General features: G+C 41.8%; 2 protein-coding genes across 5 annotated transcripts; one reads left to right on the forward strand and one right to left on the reverse strand.

Moving 5' to 3' along the window:
- Positions 1 to 509: 509 nt before the first annotated feature.
- pigb (phosphatidylinositol glycan anchor biosynthesis, class B) lies at positions 510 to 3,736 on the forward strand (the record flags this gene model as incomplete). Its single annotated transcript, XM_080547705.1, has 12 exons — positions 510 to 627; positions 911 to 1,040; positions 1,157 to 1,274; positions 1,357 to 1,461; positions 1,617 to 1,747; positions 2,016 to 2,156; positions 2,261 to 2,312; positions 2,439 to 2,650; positions 2,833 to 2,897; positions 2,992 to 3,211; positions 3,323 to 3,503; positions 3,604 to 3,736. The coding sequence occupies 12 exons, from the start codon at positions 510 to 512 to the stop codon at positions 3,715 to 3,717; spliced, it is 1,587 nt and encodes a 528-aa protein (XP_080403831.1). The 3' UTR covers positions 3,718 to 3,736.
- A 12-nt stretch (positions 3,737 to 3,748) lies between these two features.
- On the reverse strand, positions 3,749 to 18,097 carry ccpg1 (cell cycle progression 1). 4 transcript variants are annotated; one of them, XM_080547658.1, is made up of 11 exons: positions 18,010 to 18,097; positions 15,004 to 15,070; positions 13,508 to 13,622; positions 13,046 to 13,140; positions 12,736 to 12,949; positions 10,762 to 11,100; positions 10,482 to 10,520; positions 9,424 to 9,536; positions 6,843 to 6,968; positions 5,125 to 6,512; positions 3,749 to 5,004 (listed from the first exon to the last, which is right to left on the reverse strand). In XM_080547658.1, exons 2-11 carry the CDS (start codon positions 15,061 to 15,063, stop codon positions 4,812 to 4,814), a joined length of 2,682 nt encoding a protein of 893 aa, XP_080403784.1. In that variant the 5' UTR covers positions 15,064 to 15,070; positions 18,010 to 18,097; the 3' UTR covers positions 3,749 to 4,811. The 4 variants fall into 4 exon arrangements, with proteins under 4 accessions (XP_080403784.1, XP_080403785.1, XP_080403786.1 ...); XM_080547659.1 differs by lacking the exon at positions 10,482 to 10,520 and having other exon boundaries at positions 3,750 to 5,004; XM_080547660.1 differs by lacking the exon at positions 6,843 to 6,968 and having other exon boundaries at positions 3,750 to 5,004.
- Positions 18,098 to 18,341: the final 244 nt, after the last annotated feature.

An 18,341-nucleotide genomic window follows, 5' to 3' on the forward strand; every position in this document is an offset into this window, starting at 1 on the left:
TTAGGTTATTATCTGATCAAGTTTAACGAGCAAACTCACCACAATCTTTAACAGTGTTGGAAAATCCAAGCGTCTTTGGGTTATATATAATATTTGATAGCTACATAAGGTCGAACATGCATCTACGGCGGGTGATAAGGGACTGCCATGGCATTTTGGTATTTTATTTTGTAAAAATAAATCCCAGTAGAACATATTTTAAAGGTAATTCATGGGATTTCTATAATATCAAATGACTATAATATACGATTATAACATATTATTTATTACTTACGTTATGACTTATACTATTCTATACTTTAAAATGCTGATATGTATCACACGAATGTTAGGTCGAAAATAGCAGCTGCTTTTACTAGCCACTAAACATCTGACGTCATCTACAAACACGGATGTGTTCTGTTTAAATTTGGGTGGAGAGAGTACCTACTTAGAAGGACTGTATCCAAATAACATTGTAATATTATGAAGCTACAAGATTGCCTTAGATACAATTGTCATTATAGATTATGGAGAAGATCCGTGCGCGCTTAAACATAGGGAATAACGCATTTTCTGAACCTGTTAAACTGAGGAAACGAAAATCACAACTGTACAATAAAGAAGACACATGTCCCCTTGACAATGGTATGTGTGCCCTGTTTGAAGGGCTTTATGGCAGGCAACTATCTAGCAGACTAAGTAACTAGTTGATAATCATAGTAGGACTCACAATAACATGTTGTTCATTTTGTATGGGAAGAGATTTGTCTACAATTAAGAAAGGCAACAGGTGAAGATGCAAAAGTAAACATAGCCTACCTTGATAAAGTGGCAATGTCTGGGTGAAAGAATTAAAAAATACTTAAAATTGATAATTGATTATTTACACACTGCTTTGATGTCGTTTTTTCTTTTTCTTTTTTTACAGGTGTACTGTGGGTCAGTGTCACCGTATTCACTGTGGTATTTCGTCTAATCAACTGTTTACTGGTCCAGACCAGCTTTGTCCCAGATGAGTACTGGCAGTCCCTTGAAGTCTCCCATCTCATGGTTTTTGAATATCCTTGCAATGAAAAGCCTTTCTTCTCCCTGCATTAATTATGATCTTATATGTACACTATAACCTTTTGCTGTGTAGAAATCCTTGTCTTCTGTTAATCCTTAATGACTTCACTTATGGCTATCTGACCTGGGAATGGAATGCGGGAATAAGAGGCTTCTCCTACCCTCTGTTCTTTGCAGTGATATATAAGGCACTGCACGTTCTAAGCTATGACTCAGTCCAACTCTTGGTAAGTTGAGTAAGTCACTTTTTTCAGTAAAATGCATCAATGTGACTGGACCTCATCCTGGACCAACCCTCTGATTATGCAGGTGTGGCTACCACGTGTTGTACAAGCTCTCCTCGCTGCATTGGCGGATATAAAACTCTACTCTCTCATCAAAACACTGGAGTGTTCTGATGTTGCTAAATGGACGGTAACAACAGTGCTAGCACATATGCAGTACTTTGGGTCTTCAAACATTTCCATTAAACAAGTGTAAATAGTGATAGAAAAACATGATAGAAAAACATGACAATAATAGTGATAGGTGCATAAATCAGTGTTTTCTTTATTGTCCTTGTTTGTTAGTTCTTCTGCCAGCTCTGCTCTTGGTTCACATGGTACTGTTGCACCAGGACTCTTACCAACACCATGGAGACGACCCTCACAACCCTGGCTCTCTTCTACTATCCCCTGCCAGGCTCAAAAACACACAACAGGTAGGATCATGACATGATAGTCTATGTATAACCACAGTAAATGGCTCTGGCACTGAGAGTCTCAGAGTACAAGTATCTTGGTATCTGGATTGATCATAAACCTCAATTTAAGTGTTATATCCCCCAGTGTTCCCTGAGTTGAAATAAAGGCTTGAAATGAAATGACACCATTGGCCACCAACTGGCCATTTTAACCTAGGAATAAATCTCCTTTGTAGTGACGGTGTTGAATTCAACTCAAAACTGATTTCACTTGTTTCCTTTACAGTGCAAAATACTTGACCCTGGTTGCCTTGGCAATCATTGTTCGCCCGACAGCCTTGATTGTGTGGCTTCCTCTGTTGGCGCACCACTTCTGGAAGGAAGAAAACAAGCTCAGACTCATAACTCACCACTGCCTTCCCATTGGGTATGTTCTGTCGTATGGCGAAGACCATTGTGCCATCAGCTGCATATTTATGTTTTTACTTCACATATCTACAGTTATTGGCTAAACATCTTCTCAATTTATAGGGCTTTGACCCTTGGTGTTTCGACTTTGATTGACTGCATGTTCTATGGCAAGGTAAAGAAAATGAATTTGATTATGATAGTCTTCACAAATCACAAGGTTTGATGCCCAAGCCAATATACAATTCAGATCATATCATGAGAACAGTAGCACATTCCTTTCATGAATTGTCTCCCACAGTGGACCCTGGTGCAGTATAACTTCCTGAAGTTTAACGTCTTGCACAACGTGGCTGAGTTCTACGGGTCTCACCCATGGCACTGGTACTTCACTCAGGGCTTCGCGGCCGTCCTCGGTCCTCATCTCCCTTTCTTCCTCTATGGATGCACACTGGCTTCAAAGAAATACAGAATACTGTTGATGACAGTAGTCTGGACAGTTATGGTTTACAGGTATGGCCTTTTGTCCTACTAAATCTATTAAGAATCAATTATATCCACAACAATAGTGATGATGGTTAATATATAGATGATTGTAAATAATGGACTCAAATAATGGGTAATGGGTAAAACGGAAGATACTACAGTACCTCAGTCACGTCATAAGATAAGAATATCTTTTTCTTTCTTGCCAGTTTGCTACCTCACAAGGAGTTCAGATTCATCTACCCGGTGCTTCCGTTCTGCATGGTGTATTGTGGTAAGTATTCACATTTCCAAGAAGATTCGAATAAAACACATTATCAGAACATTTATTCATAAATTATGTGACGTATGCTTTATGTTTGCTGCAGGCATGTCTATAGCCAATCTGAAAACCTTGAGGCGACCAGCGGCATGTGCCTTACTAGTTTCCAACCTGGTAGCAGCCCTGTACACGGGACTGGTTCACCAGCGAGGTACTCTGGACGTTATGGGTCACCTCCAGACACTGTGTGATGTCAGCAACCCCTCAACCACCCAGCAGCCTGATGTCCTCTTCCTAATGCCCTGCCACTCTACACCTTTCTACAGGTAGACAATGTTTAAGCTCATATTTTATTATGTTGTCATTGGGGTTCTAGTAGTCCCCAGTTATTATTCAGGCTGACAAGATCCAGTGCACTGAGATGTGTCTTTCTGTAGCCACGTCCACTGTCCAATGAAGATGCGTTTCCTGGAATGCCCTCCAGATCTGGCAGGAGACGAGAGCTACGTAGACGAAGCCGAGACGTTCTTTCATGACCCTCTCCGTTGGCTGAGGGCTGCATTTCCATACAAGTCCTCACTACCAACACATCTGGTGCTCTTTGACGTTCTGGAGAAGGTTAGAAATACTCTACCTTTAGCCAACATATACAGTATGCTCACAGTTGTAACTGATAGAACTTTGCACAAGTTGAACTGGTATTTTCTTATCTTTTCAGGAAATCTCAGCATTCTTGAACGGGAATAGGTTTGTGAGAAGTGCAGAGATATTCCACACTCATGTTCCTGAGGGACGGGTTGGAAATAACATTGTTGTTTTTAAAAGGCTCTGAACAAGCATGATAATCACAAGCTTGATAATTTATTTACATTGTCAACATAATGTGTATAAAAGGAATACATAATTTTTTTTCTTTTTTAAGCTGAATAATTTAATGATTATTGAAAAACTCAGAACAGAGTTGTTTACTATAACATTCATTTGTATAATGTATAATGTGAATAACCTTTTCTCAACTAAATCTCACCACTGAGCTATGATGATATACTGAAGAATTGGTGTGAGGAATGTCTACATATTATATTCACCCTACTTCAACCATCAAGTGAAAGGAAGATACAGCAACGGCCACAAACTTGTTTTTTTATTGGGAAGCTGCAATTCTTTGTTAAATAGCTGTAAAATAAAGGAAATTATCAGTAAAACAAGCTACATTTGGAATGTTACTGAACAATTAATTAAACTACCAAACACTTCACTTTGGAAGCAAACTACAACAGTTGCACTTTATCTCACCATTTCAGATAAATCAGTCAGCGTAGCAGCAAATCATATAAATGATTGACTGTAGGGGCTAATGTGAATACATTTAAACACTAAATGTAAGTACTTTTCAGTGATATTACTACTTTTCAAGTTTTACTGCACAAAACAGTATGAATATTATATTGAAATTGACCATATTGAATGGTAATATTGGGGTTAAAATTACATATGCATGCTCTGCTTTATCAGGGCATGACTCTCCTCAACTTTAATGACAAAAATAAAACTTACAATACATTTGGGCCATAGAAATTGTAATGTTTGTGCAAATAACATTGTTAGTGAAATCTCCCAAGAAGTTGCAAACCTAACAGCTGACCTGATGACAAAGAACACATACTAAAATTAGCTGACATCTACTGTATTCCCATAGAATTGCTCTTGTTCATATTTACAGATACTTCAGATGCCACTCTAACCTAGGAAAGTTTGCTGTACAAGACACAGAAAGCTGGGGAAACATTCAGGAAGCATTGCAAATAAACATAGTGCAAAATCACAGAAAAGTAAAAAGGCGGCTTTCCATCAAACACATCCCAAATAGAATTTGCAACTACAATATCAGGTTAAGCCATTATAAAAACAGATTAATTAAGATTCTCAATATTTTGGGTCAAAGGGCATAGGACCGAGCTCTATTTTGACATCAGCCATGTGTCTGTCTGTGTTCCGTCCATGTCTGCTCCATTTCCTCTCTCTCTGTTGCCGGGGCCGGGCCCTCTGTTGCTTACGCTGTTGCTGCTTGGCCTGTCGCTCCTCTTTAGTATCTGTGTCTGGCCCCTCAAAGGATCTACTGAGAGTTCACAAACAGAAACAACATATGGTTAGGTTCTTCAGCTTTGTATGCCTACAAAGCATTCACAACATATAGAACTTGGAACCTGTTTTGAAAAACGGTTACCTTGACGCTTACCTTGGCCCATAACGCTGTGAGTAGGTGTCACCAAAGAAGTGCCTGTAGACATACTCATCAAGATCCTCAAATACGTCATCATTGTGGCCATGATACTCATCCATGTCCTCCAGGTAGTCTTCCACACCACTGACAAAGTCTGTGAACAGCATTTGGTCATGGATGAAGACGCCGTTGTGGAAGAAATTGTTAATGAAGCTCTCAAGCTCCGTCCAGTGGTGGAAGTGGACCACCTCTTGCTGGAGATAGCTGTGAAGGAGCTGGTTGAACTCATCAGCTCTTATAGGGTCCATAGCTTTGTTGAAGAGGCTCATGGATTCTTGGTATGCACAGTCGAAAACCCCAGAACAACCTTTGGGCACTTCTTTCCGGCTCTCAGTGTTTGGATCCTCCTGGACTTTACCACCTGACTTTCTAGTGTTGTGGTTGGTCTGGAAAGAGTCGTCCGTGGATTTACGTGGGTGGCGATGCAGGGGCTTGTGGGTCCTGTGTTGCCATGACTCATCATTTGAGTGCTTGTTTCCTTGTTCTTTAGGCTGCTCCTGCTCCTCCTGATGGTGCTCGTGACGCTCAGTCTTTGCATCCTTCCTCTCATTAAACTTCCTCTCGTGAGGACGCCGATTCTTGTCCATCATACGCGAGGCCGAGTCCTTGAAGTGACGGAAGGTTGATTTCACAGAGTCCGAGAACTTCCTCAGGTTTTCCTTCACAGCCTCCTTGGCTTTCTGTATCTGCTCTTTGTGGTGGTGCACAAACTCCTTGGTGGAGTTCTTCATGGCATCAAATGTCTCCTTCACCTTCCCGATCATGCCGTCCTTGGGCTTCTTGGCTTTGGACTGCTTGTCTCCCTTGGCCCCCTCGTCTTTAGTTTCCACGTAGAGCCTCTCCCACAGATCTGAGCGCTGCTGTTCAAAGCTCAGCTTCTTCTCCAGCTCCAACAGACGGGACTGCAGTTCTTCCGTCTCTGGGTCAGCCTCTCCTCCGGCCCCGGCGCTGCGGCTGCTCAGCTGCTCCAGCTCTTCTCTCAGCTGGTCCGTCACCCTCCGCTCCTTATCCAGTTCCCTCCTCAGTGTCTGGGCTTCAGCCATCAGCGCCTCCCTCTGGCTCAGAAAGCTGCGGATGCGCTGCTTCTCCTCCTCCAGGTGGTTCTTCAGCCTCTGGTTCTCGGACAGGATGGAGTCCGCCCCGGCGTCTATCTCCTCCAGGTCTCGGATCTGCGAGCGCAGGTTCCTCAGCTCCTCCTGCAGGGCGGACAGGGACTCCTCCTCGCGTTCCAGGGAATTCTTTAGCAGCTGGTTCTCCCCCGTCAGGTGCTTCTGCTCGGACTCGATCTTAGCCCTCTCCTCTACAGTCTCCTTCAGCTGCACGACTAAGTCCTCTTTTTGGGCCTTGTTTGAAGAGAGGAATAAATACATAAATAAAGTGTTATGCAACATTAAAGGGCTGGATTAGAGAATGCTGCTTTCCCTGAAATAGAAATGTTGAGCTATCTGCAGGGAAAGTAAAAAACAACAACAATAAAAGAAGATCTGTTGGGCGTCAATTATCTGTTAAGTTGATGGTTAAGATACAGAACACAACATCTTAACACTCAAAATAAACAACAAATCATTAATGGTGAATTTGGTTGCAGCACTTGACTCTTTATTGCTAGTATATCAGTCCTCTTGTAATTTATATTGACAGTTCTTGAACTGGAAAGTGGACTTGTATTTTACCTGTAGCTGTGCCTGTTTGAATCTGAGATTCTGGTTCTCTTTAGTAATCTTATCCATAATCCCTGTGAGGGACTGCACCATGTCACGTTTGTCCTCTAGGTCGTCTCTCAGACTCTCAACCACTTCCTAAACGTGTGGAAACAGCATCACCATTGTGAGCACAACCATTAGATTAGATGCTCCACTCACTGTTTTTGCAGATAGTGACTCAAGCCTCCACCAAGTGATCATTTCAGTCACATAATTTGTGGACCGGTCTGGTAAAAAGGGTAAGCAATCCTCAAGTCGCGCAAATGAGCAAAAAGCGTTTTTTTTTTGCATATTACGAAAGTTGAAAGAGCCCACTCGATATAACAAACAACATTTTAGGATCACTTAGTACTTACAATTGAATTGGATTCACTGTCTCGTCTGCCGTAGGCTACTGGTAAGTGATAGATGGCTTGTAAACATGATCATCTAATTATATGTAGTTATCTGTTTTTAGCATGTTGATGTTCTATCAGCATGTTGTGATGTGCTAAACATGCAGTTAGATGTTCAACTATTTTCAGATTTCAATGTATGACATAATTTGAAAGCTTATAATTTACACTTCCATAATCTGGAAAAAAACGGAAACATTTGCTCGAGGAATTGAGGACTTTTTAACCAGACCCTGTCACATTTAGCCTTTAATGTAGTTGCAATTGCAAACAGCACCTGACCTTACTTAATATAGAGGTACTTAACTTTGTTTAAGAAAGAGGAGAGAAGTAAGTGGATTGACTGAGCCTTGCTGTATGTTATGGATAAATCAATACCAGAAAGATATTAACTGAATATGGAAGAATTTCGGCATTTGAGCCATCATTTAATTATTTCTTCCACTAGTGCCAAACGAAACTGGGAATACATACGCAGAGAATCCTATAGCTGGAACAAAGTTCACCAAAGATATAGAAAAACATAAGAAAAGTAACACAAAGATCGAAATCAATTTGTGCCTCTGGGAAAATAAATACTTTAGTTTATTCCACCAGTGTTTCCTCTATATGCATTTATTGGTGGCGGGCCGCCACGAAAGAATTTCCGCCGCCACCAAATGATTCAGACAGTCCACTTTGATTCAGGCTGCGCAGAAAGGCAGCAAGTTATTTTCACCGGAGAACAGAAAAAAAGCATGCGTCCCTGAACGCTCCGTCAATCACTGTGAGTAAACTGACTCTGAGAATGTCCTCACGTCACATTTTACCGTAATACCCTATATGTTGGTTGAAGTGCAACATCTCAGCTTTCAGGGACAGTTGGATTTTTTTCGATAGCACAAACCGTTTAGAAATTACGGTAATTACAATGTCGGGTGCGGATTTGTGCCGGCGGCGGTACATTCGGCGCAGAAGTGGTATCTATACCAGATAAATAATAACCATTTGCTTACGTAATTTTTCGTTTGTTTACATAGTCTGAAACTACAGATGGTAAGCTTTCAAATGATGCGTCATACATTGAAATCGAAAAAAAAATCAAGACGACACGAGTATTTGAATGTTTGTTTGTATCATGTTTTGCTCAAGAATGGTGACTGCTAAAAACGCTGCTAGCGGCTAACATTTCGTTCTAAAACGAAAGTATTGTAACGTCCCCACTTGGACAGTGGTTGAAATAATGACAGATAGCTTCTCTCATGTAATCTGTGCGTTTAATTGTAAACTATCTCATACACAACTTTCTTAGTTCACCCGAGCTCTCTCTCCCAACGGTCTCAATAACACACACAGCACCCGCCCCCCCCGTGACCTCCACCAATCACAGGGGTGCATTGGCACACAACACAGTAACAGTGCGAACATGAACATGAACTCAAGCATTAATGAACATTAATGAACAGGGTTGTTCTATCTCATTTATTATGTTTGTGTTATACTAATAAATGTAGATCCACACAGGTATACAAACTGAGCTCCGTTTACTGTCAAGTGCCATTCATTCTGACAACACACACACACAGTCGTAAAGCTCTAACAGAACGTGACGTCGTAAAGTGCAACAAAGTGCTGCAATGACATACTGTCGTACATAACAATATTGGTATTTGATCACCTTCTATATAAAATCACCTGCTCGGCTTTAATGAAAAAAATCGCGGCGCTGCGAGCGCGAAAGACGACCACTCCGACACTAATGTGAAAAATCCTGGAGGAAACACTGTCCACTATTATCAAATCAAATCAAATCAAATTTTATTTGTATAGCGCATTTCTTACAAGATGCAACTCAATGCGCTTCACATACTGACAGAGCCGCAAGCAGGCAAAAGTAAAAACCTGTACACTATGTAGCCAGGAAAATTCCCTTGCAGCCCTCTACTCATAGAGCGACTACTACCAGTTTGCCAACCCCCCCTCCCCGGGGAGCCGCCGCCGCCGCCCCACACACCCACACATTATGATAATAATATACAATATATATGCCATTTAGCTGACGCTTTTATCCAAAGTGACTTACATTGCAGCGAGTGCATACATTTTCAGTATATATGGTCCCAACGGGAAATGATAGAAAGGGTCATGGGGAAGACATGGCTGTGTCCTTTACATACCTTGCTGATGATATTTCGTCCTTTCTGACACTGATGGAGATTTCTGGAATCGCCAATCTCATTCACTCTGACTTTCTCCACAATCTTCTGCCTCTCTTGAATCTGTACTGTGCCTGTGAGACAGAACATATTTCTTTACCTGCATTTATAATAGGAATAGGAATAATAATAATAATAATAATAATAATAATAATAAATAGATTTATTGTATCCTAGATGATTACACAAATTCAAGAATGAAGACACGAATGAAGAAAAGGTTGTGGGAAATAATGTTAGGTGCAATAAGTAAATGGGGTTTTTTATGGACAAATTCTATCAATGCTGATTGATTAGTGTTCCAATTACTCAAAACTATTTTGGGTATAGATCAGAAATGGAAATATAACACCAACTTGGGGGACAGAGATGGGAAAACTCAACGTTTGCAGGAAAAGTTCTATACAAAAGTTGTTATTATTATTATTATTATTATTATTTTCTTTCCAATTTGGATTTCCCAGACTTTTCATAACCACATAGGCAAATATAGTAAATTCCCTGATAGTCCATGCCTGGGATTCATTTTGGTAAAGTCAGATACTAATTGATATACGATCACACACATATACAGAAAGTAAAATGACAAGCTAACATTTAACAGGTGACCCATCATGAGTGTCTGGTTTGTGGTCAACTGGCAACATTTTAAAACAAATCTTGTTACTACAGAGATGAAAACAATTCAGCCATTTTTCGGAATATCACCTTTCAGTCATCTCTGAGTTGACAGATGTATAATACGAGTGCCTAATGAACACAACCCAGATACTGTATGACTGTGGGGATATCCACTCATAATCATTTTGATACGGATGGATTCTAGAACATGCGGTTATTCTCTTCTCACAATCGGATTACATTTCAATCCTTCAAATACAATGAAAATGCATCTATATGTCATAAGTGGCACTTGCCATGCTTCACACACAGGTTTAGTTATCCAGGTTTGTTATTCAAAACTGCTACTGCTAGTGATTGGCACATTGGCATGAACACCCAAACAAGTTGACAGTTACCCTCAAACTCTTTTTTCCATACGGTACCTTCAAATTTACCTAGAGAGCAAAACCAACACATGTTGAAAGAAAACAGCAACAAAGAAGGTCAAATAACATCCATAATATTAACATCTTTATCTATAAATATCTATGAGAATGTTTATCTTTCTTGATTTTGTGGCTGTAAATTTCTTGATTGTAAATGTTTTTATTGTTTTCATATCCTCCCAATGATCAATATTTATCTTCGATAGAGATGACGTATGAATAAGTTGAGATTTCCCCTCAAGACACTTACCGTAAAAGTGACCAAAGCCCATGCTGATGGCTATGACCAGGGCCAGCAGGATACATTTGTTGAGGGTGCCACTGACGTGGCCTTGAGGCGGGGGTGTAACACAAGGCTCCTGCTGCACCACTTCCTCCTCCTGCTTCTCCTCCTCCTCTTGGTGCACCTCCTCTCGTGTCTCCTCTCTGTCACTATGGCCAGACTCCTGCGCCTCCTCCTCTGGCTCAGCCACAGAGCTGGTAGTGCTCTTCCTCACTCTGCGCCTCCGTACCACTGGGGTGGCCTGCTCCCCTGCCTCATCCTCACTGCTGCTGGAGTCTACCACTACCGGCTGCTCTGCTGGGAACACTGCAGACAGACACATACACATCAATCACAAAATTGTGCTTCACACAAGTTTGACACATAAACCACACAGCGAACACAGCAAACACACTGACACCGCCGCTCCCGAGGGCGGTATAGGACTATTTCCGGACAAGGATCCGTCGCGCAACACCGCCCCCTGGGTGCCGGAATAACGGTGTCGGGCTCGAGGAGCCAGTCAGCTAGTCTGCCTGGCGATCTCCTCTGGGGCTGCCGGCTACGGGGTCGGGCGGCGGATCCTACGCAATAGGCAGGGGATAATTGGATGCTAGGTTGGGTTCAATTGGATGCCAAATTGGGTGAAAAAGGGATAAAATCTGAAAAACAAATTTAAAAATAAAAATAAAATAATGCATTATACTGTATGTCAGTGATCCATGTTAGGCAAACAAGTATAATGCCTTATTCTTCTAGATCACGGTGGAATGCAAAACCTAAACAATGGGGCCATGAAAAGCATAGTTCTATACTTCGCTCATCCCTCTCCAAAGAGGAGATTGCTTGTTTTACCATCACACACTGTTCATTGCAATTCTCCTAATAGCTTCACTCAACAAACACTGGTCACTGGTTGCAAAATCTGATTAGGAAATCACTCTGTAACAGCAACATGCTAAAAGAAGTAAGTAAACAACATGTCAACAGTATATCAGGTTTGATCTAGGTCACATGATCACAGGGGTGACCCAACATAATAATACATGACATTAAGAAGAGGTCCCCCTGTAATTATTCACCAGGAATATAAAAAAAGCAGAGCAAGCAAAACCCAAATGACCTTCTGCCAAATCAACCCTGGGCCGACTTCCAGTTGTTAAAGCACACAACACATTATCACACCCGTGCTGAAATTCCACACAGGCAATTTGTCACACATTGACAGCCGGTTGCAACACGCCTCGACGAAAGCTACTTGTTTACATCATCAGACAGCGTTGTGTGTGACAGCAGCTTATCAGGGGGACATGGTTAGGCCTGCCAGTGTTGAGCAAGACAAGCACACTATCATATTCACTCCAGTCCAGTTTAGGCCACCTGAGCGGGAGCTGCTGCCAGACAGCTGGCCTTTCAGATGCCAGCCCAAGTCCCACAGGCTCTGTGGAAGCTTCCAGGGGCTCATCATCAGCCCTGCTACAGGGCAAGGGCAGAGGGAGAGGAGGAGCGTTGTGTTTTTGTTCTTCTGTTCGTAGACATGATGACGTGTCCCATATGCTACTTCTCCACTCCAGCTTGCTTGATCATCAGGGCCCAGTTGTTCAAAACGTTTAATCCAGATCAGAATGATCCTGATTATTTTTTTTGCTATCCAGGATCAGATCTATCTGACTGATTTTGAGTCATATAGAGGAAATCAGCCAGCTCGATCTGATCCTGGATAGCAAAAAAGAATCAGGATCATTCTGAAAAAAGTATTGAACAACTGGGCCCAGACCATCCTAGTCTTGTATGGAGACATAATTTGTAACATTATGAAGATACATTGGGGTCTCATAAATTGACTGTATTGACTGTCACATTGAGGCACGTAGCGCATCAGTTGTATTAATAATCTGTATGAAGAATTGTGATTGTGTTAGTGTTAGGAGTTGGTGTGAGTGGGTGTGTTGGGCTGCCTACCCGTCTCTGCAGCACTGAAGGTGTATTGGCTGCTCGAGGAGGTGCCCAGGTAGAGCTCCTCACTGACTGCTGCCTCCTCCTCCTCCTCCACCTGTGCATGCTCATCCCAAGGCCCCAGCTCAGCCTCCCTGGCGTCGCCCAGAGTCATGATGTCTGAGTGGTCGCTGGAGGAGCACAGCGTGACATGCTCGTCCCCGGCCACCTCGCCTCCGGCCTGCAGAGAACACGTTCCAGATGGTTAGCATGGGCACCGGCCACGGGGGATTCATACAAATGTGCAGCTGAAAAATGTTTGGGTTTCTCTCCTCACCTCAGAGGCAGACAAAGTATAATCTAAGGTTGTTTCTTTCAGCGAGAGAATAGTGTCTTCAAGAGAGGACTCTCCCCTCTCTTCAGTGCACTCAGCTGAAACACATTTTACAACACGACCACATGTTAACCATGACATTGATTTTTCTCCCCCCTTTTTAAAATCCAAAATAGCGACCGTGTCAGTCAATGTTCAGTATGCACCACTGTGTGACCACATGAAATGCTGTTGCTAAAAATGTGTTTTATTATGGTCAAACCAAATTCCAGTCTGTGTTGTTTACAGCACATGCATATCACAATGTACTGTAGTAGCAATTTCACTCACTGTCCATTTACGATTTTGTGTCAATGTGACTTTTGATAGATATTTATTTTGAATATAGTAACTTCCATCTGTGTATAAACATCTAACTGCACAGCTTAACTAGGCCAGAGCATAGTGTGTGGTGATGGCTGCTACCAGAGGGGGAGGCGGGTTGGTCCTCAGGATCAGGCTGAAGCACTGGAGTGCTCTTAGGGAGGTCAGCACAACATTCCTGCCCATTTTCTGGCCCCAGGGTCTCTATATCGGACCCCTTAGAAACAAACAAACAAACAAACAAAGCATTGCTTTTAATGCTGGGGAGGTCATTATCAGACTCAACCTTAAACCCCCCCCCCCCCCTATAGAATATGACAATAAAACACTGAAGAATAGAGGACGGGTCAAACATAAGACATCCATTTATTCCCAATGATAGTTTCTAACAGTCATGGACATGATCGAACATGATTGTTTCTAACAGTCATGGACATCGATCGAACAAGCTCATACAAGTCTGGTCACATGACCCGCTTACGCAACTTAACATTGCGTTATATCTGACTCCAAAAGACATTTCATGGTTAATAATGATTGACAATGCTTTGCTCATCCCTGTGTGACAATCAATCATATTGGATCCTAGATTCCATTAAGAATACCCAAAATGCTATTTCACCATGCCCTCATGTTAAGATAAATTCACTTGCGAAGAGTTTACATTCAGGCCAGTAGCCGAAGCTGATGACTCTCTCTACATCTCATTAACAATGCATGTGAACATTAGACATTGATGGTAATCTCGGTGATAATCGTGACCAGGTTATGTTGTGCTGTTTTAACAGAAATGAGAATCGAGTATCAACAAAATAACCAAAGGACAAGGTGTGAGATATCACAAAGGAATGGCCAGGGTGTGATTTTCTCAGCCACATTACAATCGCAAAGGAATTGAAACACATTGAAATCAAGGCTGATGCCCAAAACCCCTCTACACCCCAACATAAAAAAGGATCAAATACACACAAAATAAACAAATAATAACAAACAAAAGGACTCCCAGTAGCTGTTTACCTTTACATTTTTGGCATTTAGCAGACACCAAAAATGTAAATATAAACAGCTACAGGGACTCTGGTCAGCTGTCAGTTGTTATATCTGCCTGTAGACCAGTGCAGTTAGTGCACTGCCCTACTAGGGCTGTGGTAGTAAAGGTATTAGATTAGATTAGATTCAACCTTTTTGTCATTGTACAACTAAATGAATTTTTAATCTAGGCACAGGGTCAGCGCCCCTAGAGCAATTAGGGGTTAAGTGCCTTGCTCAAGGACACAACGTCAGTAGTAGGCACCTTATAATATGATGCCAACAACCCTCCAATCACCACAGCTCCCTCCTAAGGCGGGAATCGAACCAGTGACCTTCTGATTGCTTGCCGGCCTCTCTAATCTCTATATCTCTCTAATCTCTATATAGATCTCTCTAATCTCTATATAGATGTCTATAATCTCTATAGGCCTATAGATCTCTATAATCTCTATATAGATCTCTATAATCTATATGCCGCCCATAGGTCTTATCAGAGGTGAGGGACAGGTGCTCAGGCTGGTAGGAAATCAAATGAGCACAGGTTGGGTTAAGAAGACATGCCTTACCTCATTGCTTATGATAGTCCACCCACAGGAGGACTCTGTGTCACTAGAGCTCTCCGACATCGCTCAGCTGGTAAAAAAACAAAAAAGATGTGGTATATGGTAACAAAATTGCATGGGGAAATTGTACTTCAAAAGCATTTAAATGAGACAAACATTTGAATAGTGAAATACAACATTTACATAGGATGAAAACACTGTTGTTCACTAACATAATATAGAGATTTTAAATGTTTTTAAAAATCACAAAGTCATCATCACATCTGCAAACGTTTGCCATATTGACAGATCATGCTGACCCCTTTACTAGTGAATGATTGCTCGCTGTTTGTTTGTTTGAAGGCAGTCCAACTAATAGTGCGGTGGCTTAAGGCCAATGCACACGGCGTGCGATTTTTGTTTCACGACAACATTCGATTGCAATGCACACGGCGTGCGATGCAATTTTGTTGCACCGCAGAATTCAATTTTCAACTCACACCATTGAAGTCTATGAGAAAATCATAAAAAATCGCATCCCAATGCACACGGCGTGCGAGATTTTGTTGCACCACAACATTCCATTCTCAATTGTTACGTAGTCGGACCAGGCAGGCTGATTACAATAGGCTCTACCAATATTGCTTGCCTTGCTTCCACAATTTCTACAAGATACAACTGGACATATTGTGATAAAATATGTGGGTCCCCTGATTTAGGGGTATTGGTAAAATGTCAGGAGAGGGAGCGCACAAAACACACAGCCAGAAAGGTGTATTATAAAAGCCACTTTATTATTATGGGCGATGATCAGGCAGACATAGATTCGGAGGACGGAGACAGTCCAACATCTAGCTATTCGCCCTAGGACTCAACTTCCACAACTGATCATGCATCTCAATTAATCATCATAAATATACAGTAGTACAAATTCATCTCATTCAAATAATCATAGGCCTATAAATAAGACAAACATTGGACATATTGGCTGAATAGTAAATAATTAAAAGGGCACGTAACTCGCCGGGTATTTGAGACCCCCCCGTGGGGTCTGAGCGGTGCACTGCCAACCGATGAGACTCAATATGTAAGTCCGTCTGGCTGACGATTGTTCCTGCGTTCACGCTACAATATTGTGCCTACATGCTCGATTGTTATTATTATGTAATATAGGCGTCTAATATAGGCGTCTGAGATGGGCCGTGTAGCTATGTGGCATGACACGGAAATAAATCATGCATGCAGTAATTCGTATAGCTAGTAATGTGTATAGTGTAGCTGTGGGCTATATAGGTGTAGTGGCTGGCTGATGGTGATGTTCATATCTTGCCCTTGACTGTCAAATCGTTAAAATAGATGATTGCTCCATCCACAATTGAAGATGTCAGGTTGACTTCCCCAACTGCAAACGGTCACTTAACATCTCTTCAAAGAAGGAGAGTCATCAACGAAAGGAGACAAACGAAAATGGGTGAGTAGCAACGTTAACGTTGATATGCTTTTATGTAATGATAGCAAGCTTTTTTGCTAAACTATAACTATATAAAAAGGTATGCTCCAGTCTCTCTCCCCGTTATGAGTGACTCAATTTAGATAGACCAGTTGAAGTTTTCCCAATTGTCCCATTGTGATGCAATAATCCGTCGCACCACAAAATTTTACAAAATTTGCAAAATTTGACAGTGCGACAAAACTCGCACGCCGTGTGCTTTGTCCCATTCAAAATGAATGGAATCGCATTTTCGCGGTGCGATTATAATCGGGGCCATGTGCGTTGGGATGAGATTTTCTCATAGACTTCCATTCAAACTTCAAAATCGAATGTTGTCGTGAAACAAAAATCGCACGCCGTGTGCATTGGCCTTTAAGACCATATTTGAAAATAATGGGGACGCGCCGGACAAAAGCACCACATTTTTTCCATGTGCTCTACATCACCATAGCTTTACATTTTTGGTGGGAGCCACTTCAAAATGGCCGCCATGTAAAATCTATAAGTGCAAATATCTCGGCTTCCAAGCCACTTAGAAGGTCAATCTTGGTGTCAAAATATACATTTTCTGGGTCAGGGAATGCATTAAAGCTATTGAGAATATCATTATGTGATTATTATTATTTTTGACCACTGCACTGACTGAGGCTGGCATGTGATTCCACATGGCTGGTACAGCATGGCGGCCACCTTGATGAAGTGGCTCCCACCAAAAGTTGAAAGCTATGGTGATGTAGAGCACATGGAAAACATTTTGTGCTTTTGTCCGGCGCGTCCCCATCATTTTGCTAAGCTGCCGCACTATAAGAAGGATTGACAGAGATGTTGTGTATTAATGATGATTATAAATGTAGCAATATGGCTTGCCTTGCACAAAACATGTAAAAACTCTTGGCGGCCTAGGCTAGGAACTGCTGAGTGAGTACGTCAGTACATCAAGTTGTATTGCCAGAAATAGCAACAAGCAAGCTTCCAAAACCTATAGTACAGTCAGTGGGAACTGCAGTGTCCAAAACCTTCTGTACAGTGGGGACTGCAGTGTCCAAAACCTTCTGTACAGTGGGGACTGCAGTGTCCAAAACCTTCTGTACAGTGGGGACTGCAGTGTCCAAAACCTTCTGTACAGTGGGGACTGCAGTGCGCTGAACTGCGAAGGTAGTCTACTGTAGACTATGTCCAATGATGCTGATCGCTGGAAAGCTAACTCTCACAGTACAGACAGTGCTTTCACAGACAGTGTTTTTAGCAAGCAAACAGACTGTTCAAGTATTATTAAGACTGAGTTGGCAAACGTATAAATCCAATTCCATAGGTAATTCACATATTGACACATTATATAAACAGGCTAACAGAACATCTTGCATGACAAAACAGCTATAAAATATTCGCGCACCAGTGTGTTGAAAAAAAACTGCTGGACAGATTGAAAACATCAACAAACCGGGGAGCACGACGAACACAAGCTAAACTAAAAACGTTAGCAAACCAACGGGTCTTCAAATCACTAATACTATATCGACACACATTCAGAGAATTACCTGCTACGTTTTCAACGTCCAACGTAGACGTCCTACGAGATAATGATGGCTGCAAGTGATTCTTGATATCACATTCACAACTGCGCCCTCACAGCCTCATCGTTATAAACAACAACACAGACCTGCAGAAATAAGCCGAACAGAGGATGGCGTGATGAGTGGGAGGTGTAGTTTTCTATTTGAGTTGGTGACTGGAGGTACATGTATTTCCCCCTTGATAGAAACTACATATCCCATCATACTGTAATTGATATATCACATGCTAAATTTGCTCTGTTATGGTGCGTTCAAGTCATGTCGGAGTGTTGTAAATACAAGTTTCGAACACGGAA

Source organism: Nansenia antarctica (assembly GCF_963989245.1).
Source record: "Nansenia antarctica genome assembly, chromosome: 1".
In the NCBI taxonomy this organism is placed as follows: Eukaryota; Metazoa; Chordata; class Actinopteri; order Argentiniformes; family Microstomatidae; genus Nansenia; species Nansenia antarctica.

Coding starts and splice junctions, on each gene's coding strand:
- ccpg1 (XM_080547658.1), bottom strand. CDS start 15,063: ATGTCGGAGAGCTCTAGTGACACAGAGTCCTCCTGTGGGTGGACTATC. Junction 13,141..13,507: donor CCAACCCGCCTCCCCCTCTG/GTAGCAGCCATC, acceptor AATGTGTTTCAG/CTGAGTGCACTGAAGAGAGG. Junction 5,005..5,124: donor TCACAGCGTTATGGGCCAAG/GTAAGCGTCAAG, acceptor GTGAACTCTCAG/TAGATCCTTTGAGGGGCCAG.